The sequence below is a fragment of the Pelmatolapia mariae genome, linkage group LG22 (genome assembly GCF_036321145.2).
Source record: "Pelmatolapia mariae isolate MD_Pm_ZW linkage group LG22, Pm_UMD_F_2, whole genome shotgun sequence".
NCBI classification, from domain to species: domain Eukaryota; kingdom Metazoa; phylum Chordata; class Actinopteri; order Cichliformes; family Cichlidae; genus Pelmatolapia; species Pelmatolapia mariae.
The window spans coordinates 34,796,424-34,813,531 of record NC_086245.2 but is presented as its reverse complement, the minus strand read 5'-3'; the positions used below and the strand labels follow the sequence as shown (position 1 = coordinate 34,813,531).

The 17,108-nt window shown below is 44.0% G+C and overlaps 1 protein-coding gene across 2 annotated transcripts; it reads left to right on the top strand.

Moving 5' to 3' along the window:
* The first annotated feature begins 466 nt into the window (after nt 1-466).
* On the top strand, nt 467-17,103 carry ube2e1 (ubiquitin-conjugating enzyme E2E 1). Of its 2 annotated transcripts, none has more exons than XM_065471477.1 (6): nt 467-540; nt 1,374-1,535; nt 1,747-1,797; nt 14,456-14,588; nt 14,933-15,080; nt 16,337-17,100. In XM_065471477.1, the coding sequence occupies exons 2-6, from the start codon at nt 1,381-1,383 to the stop codon at nt 16,432-16,434; spliced, it is 585 nt and encodes a 194-aa protein (XP_065327549.1). In that variant the 5' UTR covers nt 467-540; nt 1,374-1,380; the 3' UTR covers nt 16,435-17,100. The 2 variants fall into 2 exon arrangements, with proteins under 2 accessions (XP_065327549.1, XP_065327548.1); XM_065471476.1 differs by lacking the exon at nt 467-540 and adding an exon at nt 558-921 and having other exon boundaries at nt 16,337-17,103.
* The last annotated feature ends 5 nt before the right edge of the window (nt 17,104-17,108 follow it).

Sequence of the window (17,108 nt, the reverse complement as noted above, 5' to 3'; positions counted from 1 at the left end):
ACCACTACTACTATACCTACTACACTACTATTACCATTACTATTATTATTATTTTTTAAAATTATTATTATTAGTAGTATTAGTAGTAGTAGTAGTAGAATTTCGCACTTTTGCTGCAGAAAAAAGTTTTTGTCTTTAAAGGGCCCCACTAGAATGGACCTATACAGTACTGTATGTAGTAAAGTGGGCCCCGTGAATAATAGAGGTGTGTGAATAAAATAATAATAATAATTAACAATACAACAACTTTTGTATCTTTATCATCTTCATTTTAATATCATTTTTGAAAGGGTCATATAAGGTATTATACTTTTAAGGATAAATATGTACTATCTTGTTCTTGTGCTGATGCATTTTCTTGTGTTTTCTACAGTCATTGTATGTGACCAATTATTTCCATGAGTTTAATGTGCTTTTATTTTGTAGACGTCGGCCGGAAGCTTCCGTTTCCGTACTGTAGCGCGTGAACCTGACGGCGGCGAGTGTAGTCAGGCGGCGGAGGCACGCGCGCATAGGCTTTGCACACACACACAAAGAAAGGTATCTAACAGGAGATATTTGTATAACGGCTCATAATATTGTAACACTGTGTGTCGTGTGTATGTTGCGGAGGGCGTTAGTTTGACAAATGCGCCCTTTAATCGTCAGAGGAGAGTTTAGGACTGTGTGCATCCTGTGGCTGGGTCAGTGTCGACGGATGTAGCTTTAAAAATGCGAGGAAAAGCTTTGAGCGAACGGCGGGTTCTGTTTGTTTCTTTCTGACGTCGGAATGTGAGGCCTGAGAAGCAGCTTGACAGCACCGAAGGAGCTTCCTGACTCCTTTATCCGAAAGTTTCCCGCAGCTGAACATTGTTGAGGTGTAGCATCGGGGTTCGACTGCGACATCGCCCCGTCGATGCGTTTCTGCTTTTCCACCCACAGGTCGGTGTGAGGTGGTGTTTTGGTCCCTGGTGTTGACCAGAGCCGGGCCCAACTGCTCCATCAGATGGTTTCCTTTGTCGCAGCCCAACAAGCTAAAAATAACAGCCAACATTAGCTAAGGTCACAGAGGGAAGTGTTCCTCACATGGGGAGGATTTAAACTAGTCCAACCAGTTTACTCGGCCAGTGTCTGCTCCAGGCCTGATTCGTAATGTGATGGAAGCAGCCATGGCTGCACACTATAGCTTTACAGTATATAGATAGAAAACGCCAACCTGTTACAGTTAACGCATGTATCCTATGAACATTTCTATGTTTCAGTGCAGTTAGAGCTTAAACTCAGTGGCAGCCGTGTTAGTGGGCAGTGTCAGCTGTAGTAGCAGGATTTTAATACGTCAGAATATTTTCGTTTTATTATGAAATATCATTTTAAAATTAATGTTCATTTCCCAGGCTCGGTATGTCGGATGAAGATTCCCGTGCCAGCACAAGCTCTTCCTCTTCTTCCTCTTCGACCCATCAGCAGCAACAGCAGGAGGCAAACCCCCCAAAGAAAAGGGACAGTAAAGCCAGCATGAGCAAAACCTCCAAACATCTGTCCACCAGTGCTAAGAGGTGAGTGCAGTGATGCTGGGTGGAGTAGAAGAGCTTTACGGGTGCCTGTGATGTCACACAAAAATAAGCTGGCAGGGTGGAAAGTTTGACGTGACTGTTACAGGCGTCGGTTTGTGGTGATTTTTGCAGAGTAGCTTTGTTTCTGGTTATCGTCATTCCTCTTTGTGGACTTACAGTAACGCATTTTACTGACTCTGATCTGATTTTGCAGAATTCAGAAGGAATTGGCTGACATCACATTGGACCCTCCACCAAACTGCAGGTGAGTCATTTGTAACACCTGGCTCACTGACGTGTGTTTCAGTGGCGCTGTGGTCGGTTATCTTCTCGAATAAAGACTTTATGATCTGTCACAAGTTAGTTTTTCAGTGCACAGAATTCTTTAGTCATGTTCATGTCGACGTCTGTTTGCCAGAGTGGAATAAAAATAAGACCTGTTTGTGGGCTAACAAATGATTGGTGAGCACTTCCTAATTAGATCCTGATATAGTGCTCTTTCTTAACGGTCTTATTTGTGGTTGTTGAACAAGAAAAACCAACTTCTAACCTCATGATTATGTCAGAATATCACTGAAAACGCTGAGTCATTTAAAATGAAAATAAAATAACCAGGCTACACTGAAAGCAGACTGTTTTCTAGCTGACTGGAGGGAAAATCAAAAGCTGTCCAGGTGGGGGTCTTTATCTACGTCTGCTCGGTGTACATCTGTGGAACCTAGAGGTCTGGAGGAACAGGCTCCTGGTGGGGATTCAAGTGTCCTGCTGGTGGAACAGCTTGTTTGCCAAATGCGGTGTGTCTGGCAGGTGCTGCAAAAGTGAATGATGAGCATGTGCTGCATGTGGCGCAGCTACTGGAAGTCTCCTGCTATTATTTAACATCCTGTATGCTGCCGAGGAGTTTCAGTCAGCTTCCTTAAGTCTGTTTGTTAGGCATATCATCATGGGATTGATTCTTCTGTGCCGCTGAAGTGAAGCCAGTACAGGTTTTTTGTTTTTGTTGACACAGTAAGTACTCCGAGCCGAGCCAGGTGTTGGAAGGTACGAGGCTCTGGCTGACTCGATGCCCCCTTTACAGCTTCTCCCAGCAGGTTATTGGCTGCAAAGTAGGAGGGGTTCAAGTAGGAGGGGTTCATGTAGGAGGGGTTCATGTAGGAGGGGTTCATGTCTGTATCTGCAGTCATGATATCTGGACATTAAAGGCAAGGTGGTGTTATTGGCAAGGTTTTGCAGTCAGGCTCTTTCACCAGGTACGTGTGTGTGTGTGGTGTGTGTGTGAGAGAGACCCTTGTACCCCTTGTTTTTTTGTTTTTTCCATACAAACCAAGTAGAAAATAGCTCGACTCCTCATAAACCAAACATATTATCACAATGCATGTTAACTTCAGTACAATGTTGGCTCCTTTTTCTGCTTTCTTAGTTATGCGACTGACCATGACCTGTAGTTGGAGCTGTTGTAGGAGTAAAATCCCTTTGCTCCCCTATTATCTGTAACATAAGTAAAGCTGTGTTATATTCCTCTTCCTTATTCTCATACTCTTCTTCCAGCATCTCTTGTAGAAATACTTTTTCTTTATTCCTAAGCTGTTTTTACCCCTCAGCTGTGAATGGCTGATGGGCTGTAGTTGAAGTTGGTGTAAACCTGCAGTTCAGAGATAGAAGACATGACAAATACAAAAGCCTTGATTAGCTTCTAACAGCAAATGTGGAACAGCTCACATCCAACACACTGAACTTGTGCATAACAAGACCTCTTTACCCACTGACCCTTAAACTATGTTTCCACTGTTCCTTTAATATCCAGAGAGCTCATCAAACTGATTAGCCCACACTTGCACTGAACCAGTCTTTGTTCAGCCTGCACCAGTATCTCCATTGTGCTTCAGCCGGTGAGTTGAGGATGTGATAAGCTTTTTATGGGATGGGGACTCTGCTGGGCGTCCAGGTGGACAACCTGGACAACCAAGTTTGTGAATGCTTTTAGCTCAAGTGTTTAAAATTGATACCACAGGTGCATCTACTAAAAGTCTTGGGCGAGGTTGAATCCCAGAGTCCGGCTAGGTAGTGATCAGTAATGTTCCCAGGCTCCTTCACAGGCTTCTTGGCTGTTCAACATCATCCTTTGATTTACTGCAGGTTCAGTCCTCAAGTTATTTATTTCGTTTTGTATAGAAATGAAGGGCCAAGCACGTCAAAGAGAACAAAACATGAAGAAGAAAATCTGAGTGGTGTTTAACATTCTCACCGTGCTCCTCAGATTAGCTTCTAATCTGTCACAATGCCGTCTTTGTTTTGACTGAGCTGCTGCTGTTCTCTCTTTAGTTGTCTTTAGAAGATGGAAATGATTTTGAAACTTTTATTTTTTCAGACAGAACTCTATTTAGTGACATCAGCGACATTGTTCACACCGGACCGAGCAAATTTAAGATGAGTGTGTGCGTGCGTGCGTGTGGCGTGCGTGCGTGTGTGTGTGGCGTGCGTGTGGCGTGCGTGTGTGGCGTGCGTGTGGCGTGCGTGTGTGTGGCGTGCGTGCGTGCGTGTGGCGTGCGTGCGTGTGGCGTGCGTGCGTGTGGCGTGCGTGCGTGTGTGTGTGTGGCGTGCGTGTGTGCGTGTGGCGTGCGTGCGTGCGTGTGGCGTGTGGCGTGCGTGCGTGTGTGTGTGGCGTGCGTGCGTGTGGCGTGCGTGCGTGTGTGTGTGTGGTGCGTGCGTGTGTGTGTGGCGTGCGTGCGTGTGTGTGTGTGTGGCATGCGTGCGTGTGGCGTGCGTGTGTGTGTCCTCTCAGACTGAATCATTCTGTTCAGTTTCACAGTTTAGAGAAAAACTGTTCCTGCACATCATGATCAGTAGGTTTGGGTTCTTCCTGCTTCATTTGGAATCTGCTCATCAGAGTATGAGCCAGCTGTGCACTGCAGATGTTGCTCACATGCTGTTGAGTCACTTTGGTTGTCGTCTCATTTCTGTCAGAACCCCGTTTCCCCTCTTAAAATGGACATTGGAGAGAAGTCTTGTGACTAGTTTCCCTCGTCGTCAGCACTCCTCTGTTAACAATAAGACACTGACCACTGGGAGTCCTGCACACGCCCCCTTTTCCTTTACTACAGCCCTGCAGCCGTCACAGGCGTACTGCCTCCTGCTCTGTGCTGGTTTCATTCACTGTTTCATTCCTGTTTTTCTCCATGCTGCCTCTTTGATTTAGTGCTTACTTCCCAATTCTCACCCTTTTCTCTCGTCCTTGTCTTGTGCTTGCAAACATCATATCTCCTCTTGGGATGTTGCCAGATTCCTGACGTTCCATAGTCAGTGCACAGGGAAGCTGAGGAATGTTTCAAGCTGTGTACAGTAGGGTATTTAGTGCTGCAGAGGATTGGTAATGATTTATTTTAACATTTTCTGTGTCTTGTTGGTTCTCCTAATCACATAGCTACAGAAACAGGCAGTTCCTAATGTGAGCCACATGTACATGAGCCCTCTGTTTAATAACAGTGGCCATCTCGGTCCACGTGTCTTCAACAGTTTCTCTACAGCTATAAAAAAGCCTCCTCCCCAGTCTTTCCACTTCCTTCACCTTTGACAGCCTCATAAAGCAGTGCTGAGCTGCTGCACAGATATAAGTCTGCACATGGAGACTTTCACTTCCTCTAACCTGTCAGCAGCTGACGCCGCTGGGTTTTGATACCTTCTTTGGACCAAGTAACATGTATGTGTGACGGATAATGAAATTTCCCCTTGTGGGACTAATAAAGGTATATCAATAATCTGAGCATTAAATATATAAGCAGTTTAGAAGCCATATAAATACATCTGAGCATTTGGCAGCTTTTGTTCAGATACCTTTTGTTTTCCACATGGAGAAGGTCTGAGTGTGCTGCGAGTGACAGATGGGTTTAAGATGGAGGTGGGATTAAATCACGGATTGACCCTGAGCACCTCATTGTTTGCAGTGGTGATGGACAGGTTGACAATGAGGTCAGGGAGGACTCTCAGAAGGCTGTGATGCTTGTGGTCTGTAGTGAGCAGAGAGCCGTACAGGCGGAGGCACATGAGAGGGAGACGGTTATAACAGCCAAGCTGCGAGCAGTAGAGGAAGTGGAGGTGGGTTTAAAAACCTGTGAAAGAGAAAGTTTACAAGGTGGAGATGGCGAAGCTGGAAGTAGCAGAGTTGAAGATGCTAAGATTTACAGACTGAACAAGATTAGACAGAAGTGCTTAAGAGGGACAGCTCAGGTGGAGCATTTCAGAGACCCTATTAGAGGTGACGTGGTTTGGACGTGTGCAGGGAGGGATGGTGGATAAAGGATGAATACGGCGCTCCATCCTCCCCTTGTTGATGGAAGGAAATGGATGGGACAGTTAATGAGTACACCTACAGTAGTGCTGTACTACTGTAGGTGTACTCGTGGTCAAAAGTAAACAGGCACGTTCTTTTTTGATTTATGCTTTTAAGAAGGTATTGAAAGCTTTTATAGCCTGTGAAAGAGTTTTGGAGCCTGTGTGGGTTCGATGGGAGGCTGTACGTGTCTGGACGTTTTCCTCAATTATTGATTTCCACTTTATTTGAGCCTAAAATAGAGTTTTTGTTTTAGGATGGATGATGTATCACTCTGGAATCGTTTTCAGTGAGGCAGTATCAGCGCTACAACATGATATTCGTTTTGCATCATCTTCATAAAGCACTGAGAGAACATTTACAGGCTGATGCCGTTAGATTAAATTGGAGGTACTGTAGGGAGCGTGGAGCTGTTGCATTGAGTCTCCTCTCTGCAGTCATTGGACTGTCTCAGTCAGGCAGCTTATTACAGTGTTTCTGAGAGAGCGAGCAAAGTTTTGAGCAGAGTAAGAGGCTCATTCAAACATGAGCGTTGATTAATGTGGACTCTGTGCTGAGGCAGGAATATTGGGAAAAGGGAACAGTCCTCAGCGTGGGCTTTGAGTGTGACAAGAAGGCTGTGTACAGGGTAACAATGCCAGAGGACCACAGCCTGATACAAGATACACACTGATACTGAATCACTTCAGGGTTTATTGGAGGTTTATGTAATGCTATTCATTACCCAGATGTAACTAATTAGAGGGAGACCATCAGCCTTGCTCAGTATTTGTCTGGATGAATGAACTGCATTAGGGCTTCATCCTGCCAAATGAAGCATCTCTCCACACTTTTTACTAATTCATCAGCTCATGAATTACTCCGTTCCAGCTTTTCCTTTCCCAGTGTTGACAGTATTGATATCATAATCCTGGCCTTTCTTGATTTCAGTTGTTATTGAGAGAGAAGCGACATATGCAGCGTTGTTTTCAACTAACAGTGCTGTTAGTGCAGTGAAAGCAAGCACGCGGTTCAGTCTATACCCAGGATACTCTCAGCTGTGATGATGTCAGTGTTCGGCTTCATTTGTTTACGCAGACACTTGAGATTGCAGAAATGCTGCGTGTGGGCGCGCTCGCTAACACAGCCACTGTTGCATTTTTTCCAACACCAAAAAAACAAATCGAGGTGCTGCAGTCGGTTTTGTTCTGGAACCTTTGAACCATCCGCCGGATATTTGTCATATGGGAACGTGGCCATAATAAGAGACCTGTGCGTTGTATTTACTTTGTAAGACACACACACTGATGTTGTCTAGTTTGTGATCCTGTTATTTTGCAGTCAGGGAAAATCCCTATGCCACTTCATATGTTCATCCCATAGGTGATTAAAAACAAGTTGTCAGTTCAGTCACACATCTGTCCATCCTTCCTTCCTTCCTTCCTTCCTTCCTTCCTTCCAACAGTTAAGAGGAGATAAATTGATGAAACAGGGACCTGTGTCTGGAATCGGTTACATTCTGTGGCATACACTAAACAGCCTACTACTGTCTGATTTATTAATTTGATTTCACACAGTGTGGAGACACTTTAGTTTTTATAGATCGGGAGGTCATTGTGTGTGCTGTGGATGTTTCCAGTATGTTGTCCTCTGCTCAGTGTTGGTTAGACGGCTGCATGTCTGTTAAAGGTTAAAGACAAACACGAAACAGCTGAAACGTTCTTACAGTGCATGTGTGCAGAAAGGTCACCAGAGAAGGGCTCCCATATTGAAAGGAATGACAACAGTGATGGAGTATTATTGCCCACACAAAGCACTGAGTGGGCTTTATGTTCACAAAGAGGAGGTGCAGCCTCACCTGTACATTTAAGAAACCTCAGTCTGGTTGATTTAGTGGGAAGTAAGGCTGTGTGATGTATCGAATATACTCGATGTATCACGATGGTTACTATGGCTTTCTCCTAACCATTGAGTATAGGTTACCATGGAAATATTAAGCTTTCTGCACGTCATTCACTGTGAGGCTTTTTCTTCTCCCACACGCTGTGAATGCATCAATTAATCCCCCCTCCCAACCAGAAAATGTTCTACCCTGCGAGCACGCGTTTCTCAGTTTGGATTTTGATGTCGAACAAAATGCGACAATCTGCAAAATATGCTGTGAAACTATTGCTGCAAAAGGGAGCAGCACCACGAAATTATTCCACCAGCTGAAAAGTCATCCACTGCAAAATGAAGACAGTTTTAAACGTGAACGTCTCCCCACACACTAGTGGTGCAACGGATCACAGTTGATCCGAAATTCGAACCGATCCCACTCCACGGTGATCCGAAGTATGTGTATGGTGCGCGTAGTCAGTCTGTCAAGCAGTAGTTATGGCCCACGCTAGCGGTCCAAGTAGCGGAGCAGAGGAGTTTGCGGCATTTAAGCAGCCTTTTGCTGCCCAGTCCGACCGGGCTAAAGCTATTACAGAAGCTACTGGGGTGTTTAGCTGCAGACGGGAGGCCGTATTCCGTTTTTCAAAACAAGGGGTTTAAACTGTGATGAACGTGCTTGAGCCACGCTATGATATCTCGTTGTGCGTCCACTTCAGACACAAGATCGTTCCAAGCATGTATGAGCAGGAGAAGTTTAAAGTTATGGCTGAACTGTCCCAGGCATCTTCTGTTGCTCTAACTACAAATGGGTGGACCTCCGGGGCAACGGAAAGCCACGTGACCGTGACCGCTCGTTATATCACAGCGGAGTGGTAGATACAAAGCCCTGCACTGCCCTATAGATTACATTAGATTAGATGAAACTTTATTTATCCCTCGGGTGGGTTCGTCCGGGAAATTCAGTTTCCAGTAGCACAGTACCGACAGAAGTTGCAGAATGTGAGCAGAAATATACCAAATATACACATATATAAATATAGAGAATACAAAAGGGATAAATAGAATAAATAGGAATAAGAATACAAGGGAACGGCACATTTCAAGTATTGTGAGTCTATTACACCGTTGGATATTAACAAAAACTATTGCACAGTGAAAAGGCACTACAGCTTACGTGTTCCCCCCTCCTCTGTCCCCGTTTCCCCTCCCTCTCCCCTCCAGCGAGGAGTTAAACAGTTTAATGGCGTGTGGGACAAAGGACGTTTTAAGTCTGCTGGTCTTTGACTTTGGGAGAAGCAACCTGTCACTGAACAGACTCCTCTGGTTGTTTATGGCCGTGTGCAGAGGATGCAGAGGCTGCCCAGCATGGTCCACAATGTCCATATTGCACCTTAATTTGTTTTTATATAAGTGCGTGGAATGAGTCTTCAGTTGAATGTTTTTTAATAGGCAAAAAATACTTAAATAAGTAAATGGCGAGTCGAATTTTTTTCTTTTTTTTCTATTTTTGCTGATCCGAAAATTGATCCGATCCGTGACTTAAAACCGTGATCCGATCCGAACCGTGAGATTTTTGATCCGTTGCACCACTACCACACACCAAAGAAACCTTTAAATTAGAGCTGGGCGATATAACGATATGTATTGCGAAATAACTTTTTCTCGATAGAAAAATTAAACTATTGCGATAGACCTCATCTCTCTTGTCCTCTTAAAAAAAAAGAAGAACAGCCAATCCAAATTAAGTAGCGCAGAGCCGAACCAATCACAGCCGCAGCGTCACATCACGTGACTTGTTACGTACAGCACAAGTGCCAAGCCGCACATGTGTATTTGTTTGGGAAGCAGCCAGCCGCCGTGCCGCCCGGGTAATGGAGGAAATGAGTTTGCCGACTAGAGAAAAATCAACCGAGAGCGTGAGCGAAGGTTACCGAAGAGAAAACAGATGATGGCTCCAATGCCGGAGAGATTGTCGAACGGAAGGGCCATAGAAGTTCCGTAGTGTGAAGGTATTTCGGCTATTTCAAGTCTGACAAAAAACAGAGTAGCGCGCACTGTAAATTGTGCCAAAAGCAAGTCTGGAAATACAATAAACCGGTGCATGCTCAATCTCTGGCTGAAAGCGCTAATTCGTCATTTGGCTTTTGTCAGACTAAAGTCACTGTTAAAACTGTTTGAAAAGCTAAGCTATACAACAAGGAGAGATTGAGAATTTCCTTTTAGTTCTCAGTTTATTTGATATTGACAAAAGTTAGTCAATTTTGTCTGTTCTTCTGTAAAACAAACTAAGATTTATTTTTAGAATTAATATTTTGTTTCTAAGTGGAATTGACAATTTAGTAGTTTGTTTTGTTTGTTCTATTTTGAAACTTAAACGCTTTAGCGGCTGCCTTTTGTGTAGTTTGCAATATTTGCCTTTATTTATCTGAAAAAGTCTCATGTTCCTTAAGTACATCTACCCTGTTGAACTTATTATGGGAAATAAATATTTAAATCAAAACAAGCTGCAGATTATTTCACATTTTACTTGTGAGCAACGGCACATTTAAATCTTACAAATATAGTTATTTGGCTTACATCGTGATATATATCGTTATCGCCTGAAATGAAAAAAACATATCGTGATATGAAAAAATCTTATATCGCCCAGCTCTACTTTAAATAAACCAGCTGTGATACAAACTACGACGACTATCGCTGAGTCCACGTTATTGTTTATCAAATGTGAAGTATATTTGTGCTCTTCTTTTGCTGCTGGTTCAGTGAATTTTGGTCGGAGTGTGACGAAACCTGCAGTTTTGGAATCTGGGCGAGCTCAGCTTTTAGACAACGTGCCGCTTTTTTGGCTGCATGAAGTCAAGAGTTCATGGCTTTGTTGTTTGTGTTTACATACGTGTTGCAAAACATAACTGCTCTTTAACTGTTTGGTGGTTGTAGAAATGGTTTATATGAGCTTTTAGCTGAGATTCTGAGGTTTCTGTGGTTACCACACATGTTGATATTTACATCAAATCTTGACTTGATGGAGGCTTAAACTGCAGCTCACCCCCTTTGCCCCCTGCAGGTGGTGGGGCTCAAGACATTATAACAAGTATGATTCAGCGCAGAGAGGTCTATTAACACATAGTGAGTGAAGAAGAAACACCCAGTGCATCATGGGAATCCCCGGCAGCCTACGTCTATTGCAGCATAACTAAGGGAGGATTCAGGGTCACCTGGTCCAGCCCTAACTATATGCTTTATCAAAAAGGAAAGTTTGAAGCCTAATCTTGAAAGTAGAGATAGTGTCTGTCTCCTGAATCCAAACTGGAAGCTGGTTCCACAGAAGAGGGGCCTGAAAACTGAAGGCTCTCCCTCCCATTCTACTTTTAAATACTCTAGGAACAACAAGTAAGCCTGCAGTGTGAGAGCGAAGTGCTCTAATAGGGTGATATGGTACTACAAGGTCATTAAGATAAGATGGGGCCTGATTATTTAAGACCTTGTATGTGAGGAGCAGGATTTTGAATTCTGGATTTAACAGGAAGCCAATGAAGGGAAGCCAATACAGGAGAAATCTGCTCTCTCTTTCTAGTCCCTGTCAGGACTCTTGCTGCAGCATTTTGGATTAACTGAAGGCTTTTCAGCGAGTTTTTAGGACATCCTGATAATAAAGAATTACAGTAGTCCAGCCTGGAAGTAATAAATGCATGAACTAGTTTTTCAGCATCACTCTGAGACAGGATATTTCTAACTTTAGAGATGTTGCACAAATGGAAGAAAGCAGTCTTACATATTTGTTTAATATGTGCATTGAAGGACATGTCCTGGTCAAAAATGACTCCAAGGTTCCTCAGAGTGTTACTGGAGGCCAAGGTAATGCCATCCAGAGGAAGAATCTGCTTAGATACCATATTTCTAAGATATCTTGATATATATCGCGATAAAGCCTAAAAATAGATCTTCCTCATATCGCCCAGCCCTAATAGGAAGTAATAGAATATCTGTTGTTGGCACAATCTGGATCTTGACTGATGCCTCATGTCAGTTAAAGGATATTGATCTGGTCAGTTAAGTAGCAGAGGACGCTGTCAGTCAGTTTCAGTGTTAATGGAAATAACAACAGCTGCAACAATGAGACATCCCCAAACAGGAATGCTTGTACAGGTGGAGCCCACTGACAAGCTTCCACTCCTCACCTTTTGAATGTCTTTTCACTAGTTTCATATTTGGCCAGGGTCAGGGTCACTACTGGCAGCATGAGGCGATACCCTGGAGAGGTTAGACAGGTCCTCCCGGATGACACATCAATATGTGCTGGTTTTTTTGTTTGTTTTTTTAAAGCTTCTTTGTTTAAAAAAAGTTTTCCTTTGAAAATTCCACTCGGCTGAATTTCAGAGCAAAAAGCATACCACACACAGAAACAGAGACAATCATTTGTGCAACCTTTGATTGGAGAGCACGGGTGTCAGCTTTGGTTTTTGGTCATTTCAGCTGGCTGAGTCAGAGACATGATTATTCAATGACATACAATAACTCCTCCCAACATTTATTCATAACCAGCGTTTATCAGACGTTAGCCATCAGTTAATACTGCAGCTTTCACCGATGGGTTTCAGTTTGTGTTGCTTGATAAATGTGTTGCTCTGCTCTGCCTTCACAGCAGTCATGCTGAAATATTGAGGCAGTGGGCCTTGTAAAGAGAGCTGTAGTGGAGTCCTGTTACGTTATATGAGTCGTATGATTGGAACCCTGATGTCAAACCATGTCCAACGATGAGGTATGACAACAAGGGACAGTCCAACAGCAAATACTGCGTTACCTGTGCTGTGTTGTATTGCATACAAATGACGGCACAGCCGAGCTGAGTAGGTGCTCGTGGAAAAGAGGCAGCGGTGATCTGAGTGATTATGGGGGTGGCTGTAGCTCAGGAGGTAGAGCAGGTCATCTGCTGATTGGAGGGTTGGTGGTGGCATAAGCTGTCATGTTAAAGCAGATTTCTCTTTTTACCTGCACTCGCTGTCTCACCTGTCTCCTGTAATTTCCTGCCTTATAATCAGTCTGTGTGATTATAGCTGCAATGCTTCAGATGATGTCTGTCTGATTCCCTCATTCCAAGTCACAGACAAAAACGTCGCGTCTTTTCATTTAAGAATAAAGCAAACATCTTTGTGTTCAGACTGCAGAATCATGCAAGAAGGCAAAAATGCTCTCTGTGCTCAGAGCTAACTAATTTAGCTCTAATAATATTTGACTCATTGCTTTACCTGTTCTTTCTTTAATAGCTTTTTTTTTAGTTTGGTCTGAGGTCAGGAAGGAGGAGCGACACATAAATGGCCGGCCCTTCATTGTACTGTATCTGTCAGCACTCGCAGCACTGCCTGACATTTCTTTCTCCTGTCGCCACCAAGAACACAGACGCGGTGACGAAATCTGTTTATGTCCCTGAAATCTGATTTGTGCATCACATGATTTTAAAATGACCGTGTGTCAATATTGGTTCATTTAAATATTCGTTTGTGTTTTGCGTGTAGCTTTCCATGAAACAAATCGTGTTTTTCTCCACATGTGTGCGTCGAACGTCCTAGGCACCGTCTTACAATGAAAAGGCAAACTGTGAGGTGTATTTGGTATTACTCCGTCAGGCATCCAGTGATGTGAAAACACCGCCAGCGTTAAAGAGTCTAACAGAAGCTGCTGTTGGATCGAGAATCCCATCTACTGCTCAGTCCTTGTGTTATCTGCACAGCCATGTGAAGTCCATTTATCATTTCCCAGTCTACTGACACAATGACTCATATGGTTGTAACGAGCAGTGATGTGATGTGGGGATTACAGAGGAATTAAAAACAGGGCTTTTAGATGAAACAACACTTCCTGCATGTCAGCCCAGTTCGAGCTGACTCGTGGTCTTTTCCACCTCCTCACATGAGCCTGTGTTTATTTCTTTTGATCGCCTGTGGTTTGTGCACGTCTGTCATTTTGAAAGTTACACAGTTGATGCCGAGTGTTTGTTCCAGCCTGTTGGTGTGAAGTATAACGAGGAACGACACTGTGTGATGGTTGGATATCGTCTTTTCATAACCTCGGTCATTACTGATGCTTAGTCGGTGGTCCCACTGATGTTTCAGGTGTTTTCCAGGACCCGTACATTACGGCTGTGTCATCTTACATCCTCTGCAAAAACACCAGTATACATTTTTACGTGATATAAAAATGTGGCGATATCATTGCTACAACAGTGCTGTGCATTTACGTTGCCTCGTGCAGGCAGAGACGAGCCCAGACATGCCCGAGAGTCGAGCAGGTGCCACCCTCCTGTGACCATTTAATACACACCTTCAAACCTTATAGAAGTCATAAGCCTTTAAACACACGGTACCAGTGTCAGAGGTATGTTCCTGATGAGTGGAGAAACTGTGCAGTGTGGGCGTGCTCTGACTTCACTGTTAAAGTAGTGTTTGTTGAACTTGTCTTTCAAGTGCCAGGAAGATGATATTGTTGTGTGTGTCACATTTGGTGTATAAGAAAACTGATGCCAAACGAAGATGAACAAACATTTCTGAAGGTGTGGGGTGTCTGAGTAACACACTGTGGTAAACTGTGCAGTGATACTTTCTTTACTGTACGTGAAGTTTTAGTTTCAAAGTAACTGTTTCATTTCATTCTGACCCAGAGTGAAGACTGAAATAAAACCTCACAGTGCTGAGCTTGTGTGTCATTGAAGTACGACTAAGTACTTGTTGATTGTGTTCTCCAGCGCCGGCCCTAAAGGAGACAACATCTATGAGTGGAGGTCCACCATCCTGGGCCCCCCAGGCTCCGTGTACGAGGGGGGAGTGTTCTTCCTGGACATCGCCTTCACACCAGACTACCCCTTCAAACCACCCAAGGTGAAACTCTGAATGCTTGCTATTCAAAAGACATGAACTAATGTTTTATTTCATGTTGTTCACTAGAGGGCGCCTTTGTCCTGTGGAGAGTAGCTACATGAATTTTAGCAGCTTAACTAAGTTTCAGACCTCATGTGGAAACAGTTTAGCGTCATATGTGTAACTCTTTTCAAAGAGTGTGTGTGTGTGGGGGGGGGCATGTAGAAATTTGTGCGGGCCTTTAAACCCACGAGCTGCTGCTCTTCTGTAATATTGACTCTTGAGTGAGACTTGATTATAACGAGCTGTATTTTTATGGAGTTTGGTTAAACCCATGAACTTGTGCTTTCTACCTGTGTGATCAGGTGACGTTCCGTACGAGGATCTACCACTGCAACATCAACAGTCAGGGCGTGATCTGTCTGGACATCCTGAAGGACAACTGGAGTCCTGCCCTCACCATCTCCAAGGTCCTACTGTCCATCTGCTCCCTGCTCACTGACTGCAACCCAGGTGAGCGCCTCACGTGCACAAATTCGGTTAGACTTACAAAACCGAGATATCGAAGCATCGATCAGGTACATGGATCAGATCCAAGCCTGTCCAGATATCGATGAGGCCAGTGTCTTCATTGCAGTTGTGGCTTCTACTCTGACATACAGCAGCAACAGCAGAGCGCTAACGTTGGCAGCAGAGTCATCAGTTTAGATGCATGTGCGGCTTGCTGCAGCTTTACCGTAGTCAAATGAATCAGCACGTCTGAAAAGCTCGACAGCAATGCTGTTTCTCTCATTCGCCCTCAGTCGCATTAGGAAAGCTTCTCTTGTACTTAACATAATGTGCAGTTCCATGAATTTCAGTGTTTGGGTCCTCTGCTCCTGATACTCCCACGGTGTGTTCAACAGCTGCCACATAAAAACTGAAAATAGGACCATTTTTATGTGATCCAGCTTTAAAATGAATAAAGACCTTTTGTCATGCTGTTTTCATGCTTTATACATGTAGGAATTCAAAGGAAGCTGTGGTACAATGTAACGAATCAGGTTAAACTCCTGTGGCATGGTGGTGCAGTGGGAAGTACTGTTTTGAGCCACAAGCAGATAAGACGTTCTACATCAGTCACGACGTGTAGTTTCAATGGTAGAATAAATGTGACCAGCTGTGAGCGCTCAGTAAAGCAGTATTTCAGACCAGTCCGTGTCCACGGTGAGCACTGTGGAGTGTCCTGGGCCAGAGGGTTTTTGCTTCTACGTAACAACAAAAAAACACACACACCACATTCAACTGAGGAACGCGTCCATCATCTTGAGGCGTGCGGATTGAAAAGTTGGTTGGTTGCAGCATGTACTGCTGTTACTACAGCCTCTGTGTGTGTGTGTTCCTGTCTAGCTATCTTTGTGAGGACCAAAATCTGCATTCTACTATACTTGTGAGGACACACTCACCGATCCTCACAAGTTTGAAGCCTTTTTGAGGCTCAAAATGTGGTTTTAGTGTCAGGGTTACAATTAGGTTATGGTTAGGTTTAGGGTTAGGCATTCATTTTTAATGGTTAGGGGCTAGGGAAACCATTATGTCAATGAAGGTCCTCACTAAGATAGCTGTGTGTGTGTGTGTGTGTGTGTGCCTGTGTGTGTGAGAGAGACCGGTTTCATCCCAAACAGAACTGTGACCCACACACAGGTCTGTGTAAAGCTGTACTTTGCTGTAGTTTTTCAGCCCAGCTGGAGGTGTGTAAATAAAGTAACGTGTTGTTGTTTTGTTGACAGCTGACCCTCTGGTTGGAAGCATCGCCACACAGTACACAACAAACAGACCTGAACACGACAGGATAGCCAAACAGTGGACCAAACGCTACGCCACATAGTCGCCCGAGCTGCTGCTGATTGGATGATCCGGGAGGGGGATTTGTTTTTTAATCTTGGAACTGAAGTCTTAAATCCTGACATTATGTTGTTTATTGTATTTTTAAGTTATCTTTTAGCCTGACTATAATCAGATCTGGCAGTAGCACATTTAGTGTTTCCTCTTTGAATAGTTAGCCCGTGCTTGACGATGGGCATTAATACTTAACTACTAGATGAAATGTGTCAGCATGATTCCCAGTCAGTGGTGTCAGTGTAAATTTCCACTTGTATTAAACTTCCAGTTAGTGTTGCAAGCTGCAGCCAGCGCACCGATCAGCAGTCATAGTTTACAGGCTGCACGGGTGCACTTCTCAGTATTTGTGTGCTGCTGAGAAGAAAGAGAAGCTAACGTTTACCAGCACCCATTTCTGCTTAAACTCATTCACATATTGAAGTGAAAGTCTGACTGTCTGAAGGTTTTCATACTCTGTCACAGCGCTGATTCTCCTGAGCAGTCACTCGAACACTGGGATAACTGCGCTCGGACCCGAGGGCCGCTCTGGTGTTTGCTGCCACGCTCAGACGCTCAGAAAGTTGTTTCCACATGTAGACATGTTTAGATGGATGTTGGTTGTGGTTTGTGTTCTGTACCGATGAAGAGCAGCACTGTTTCTCCCTTTAAGGATTAAACATG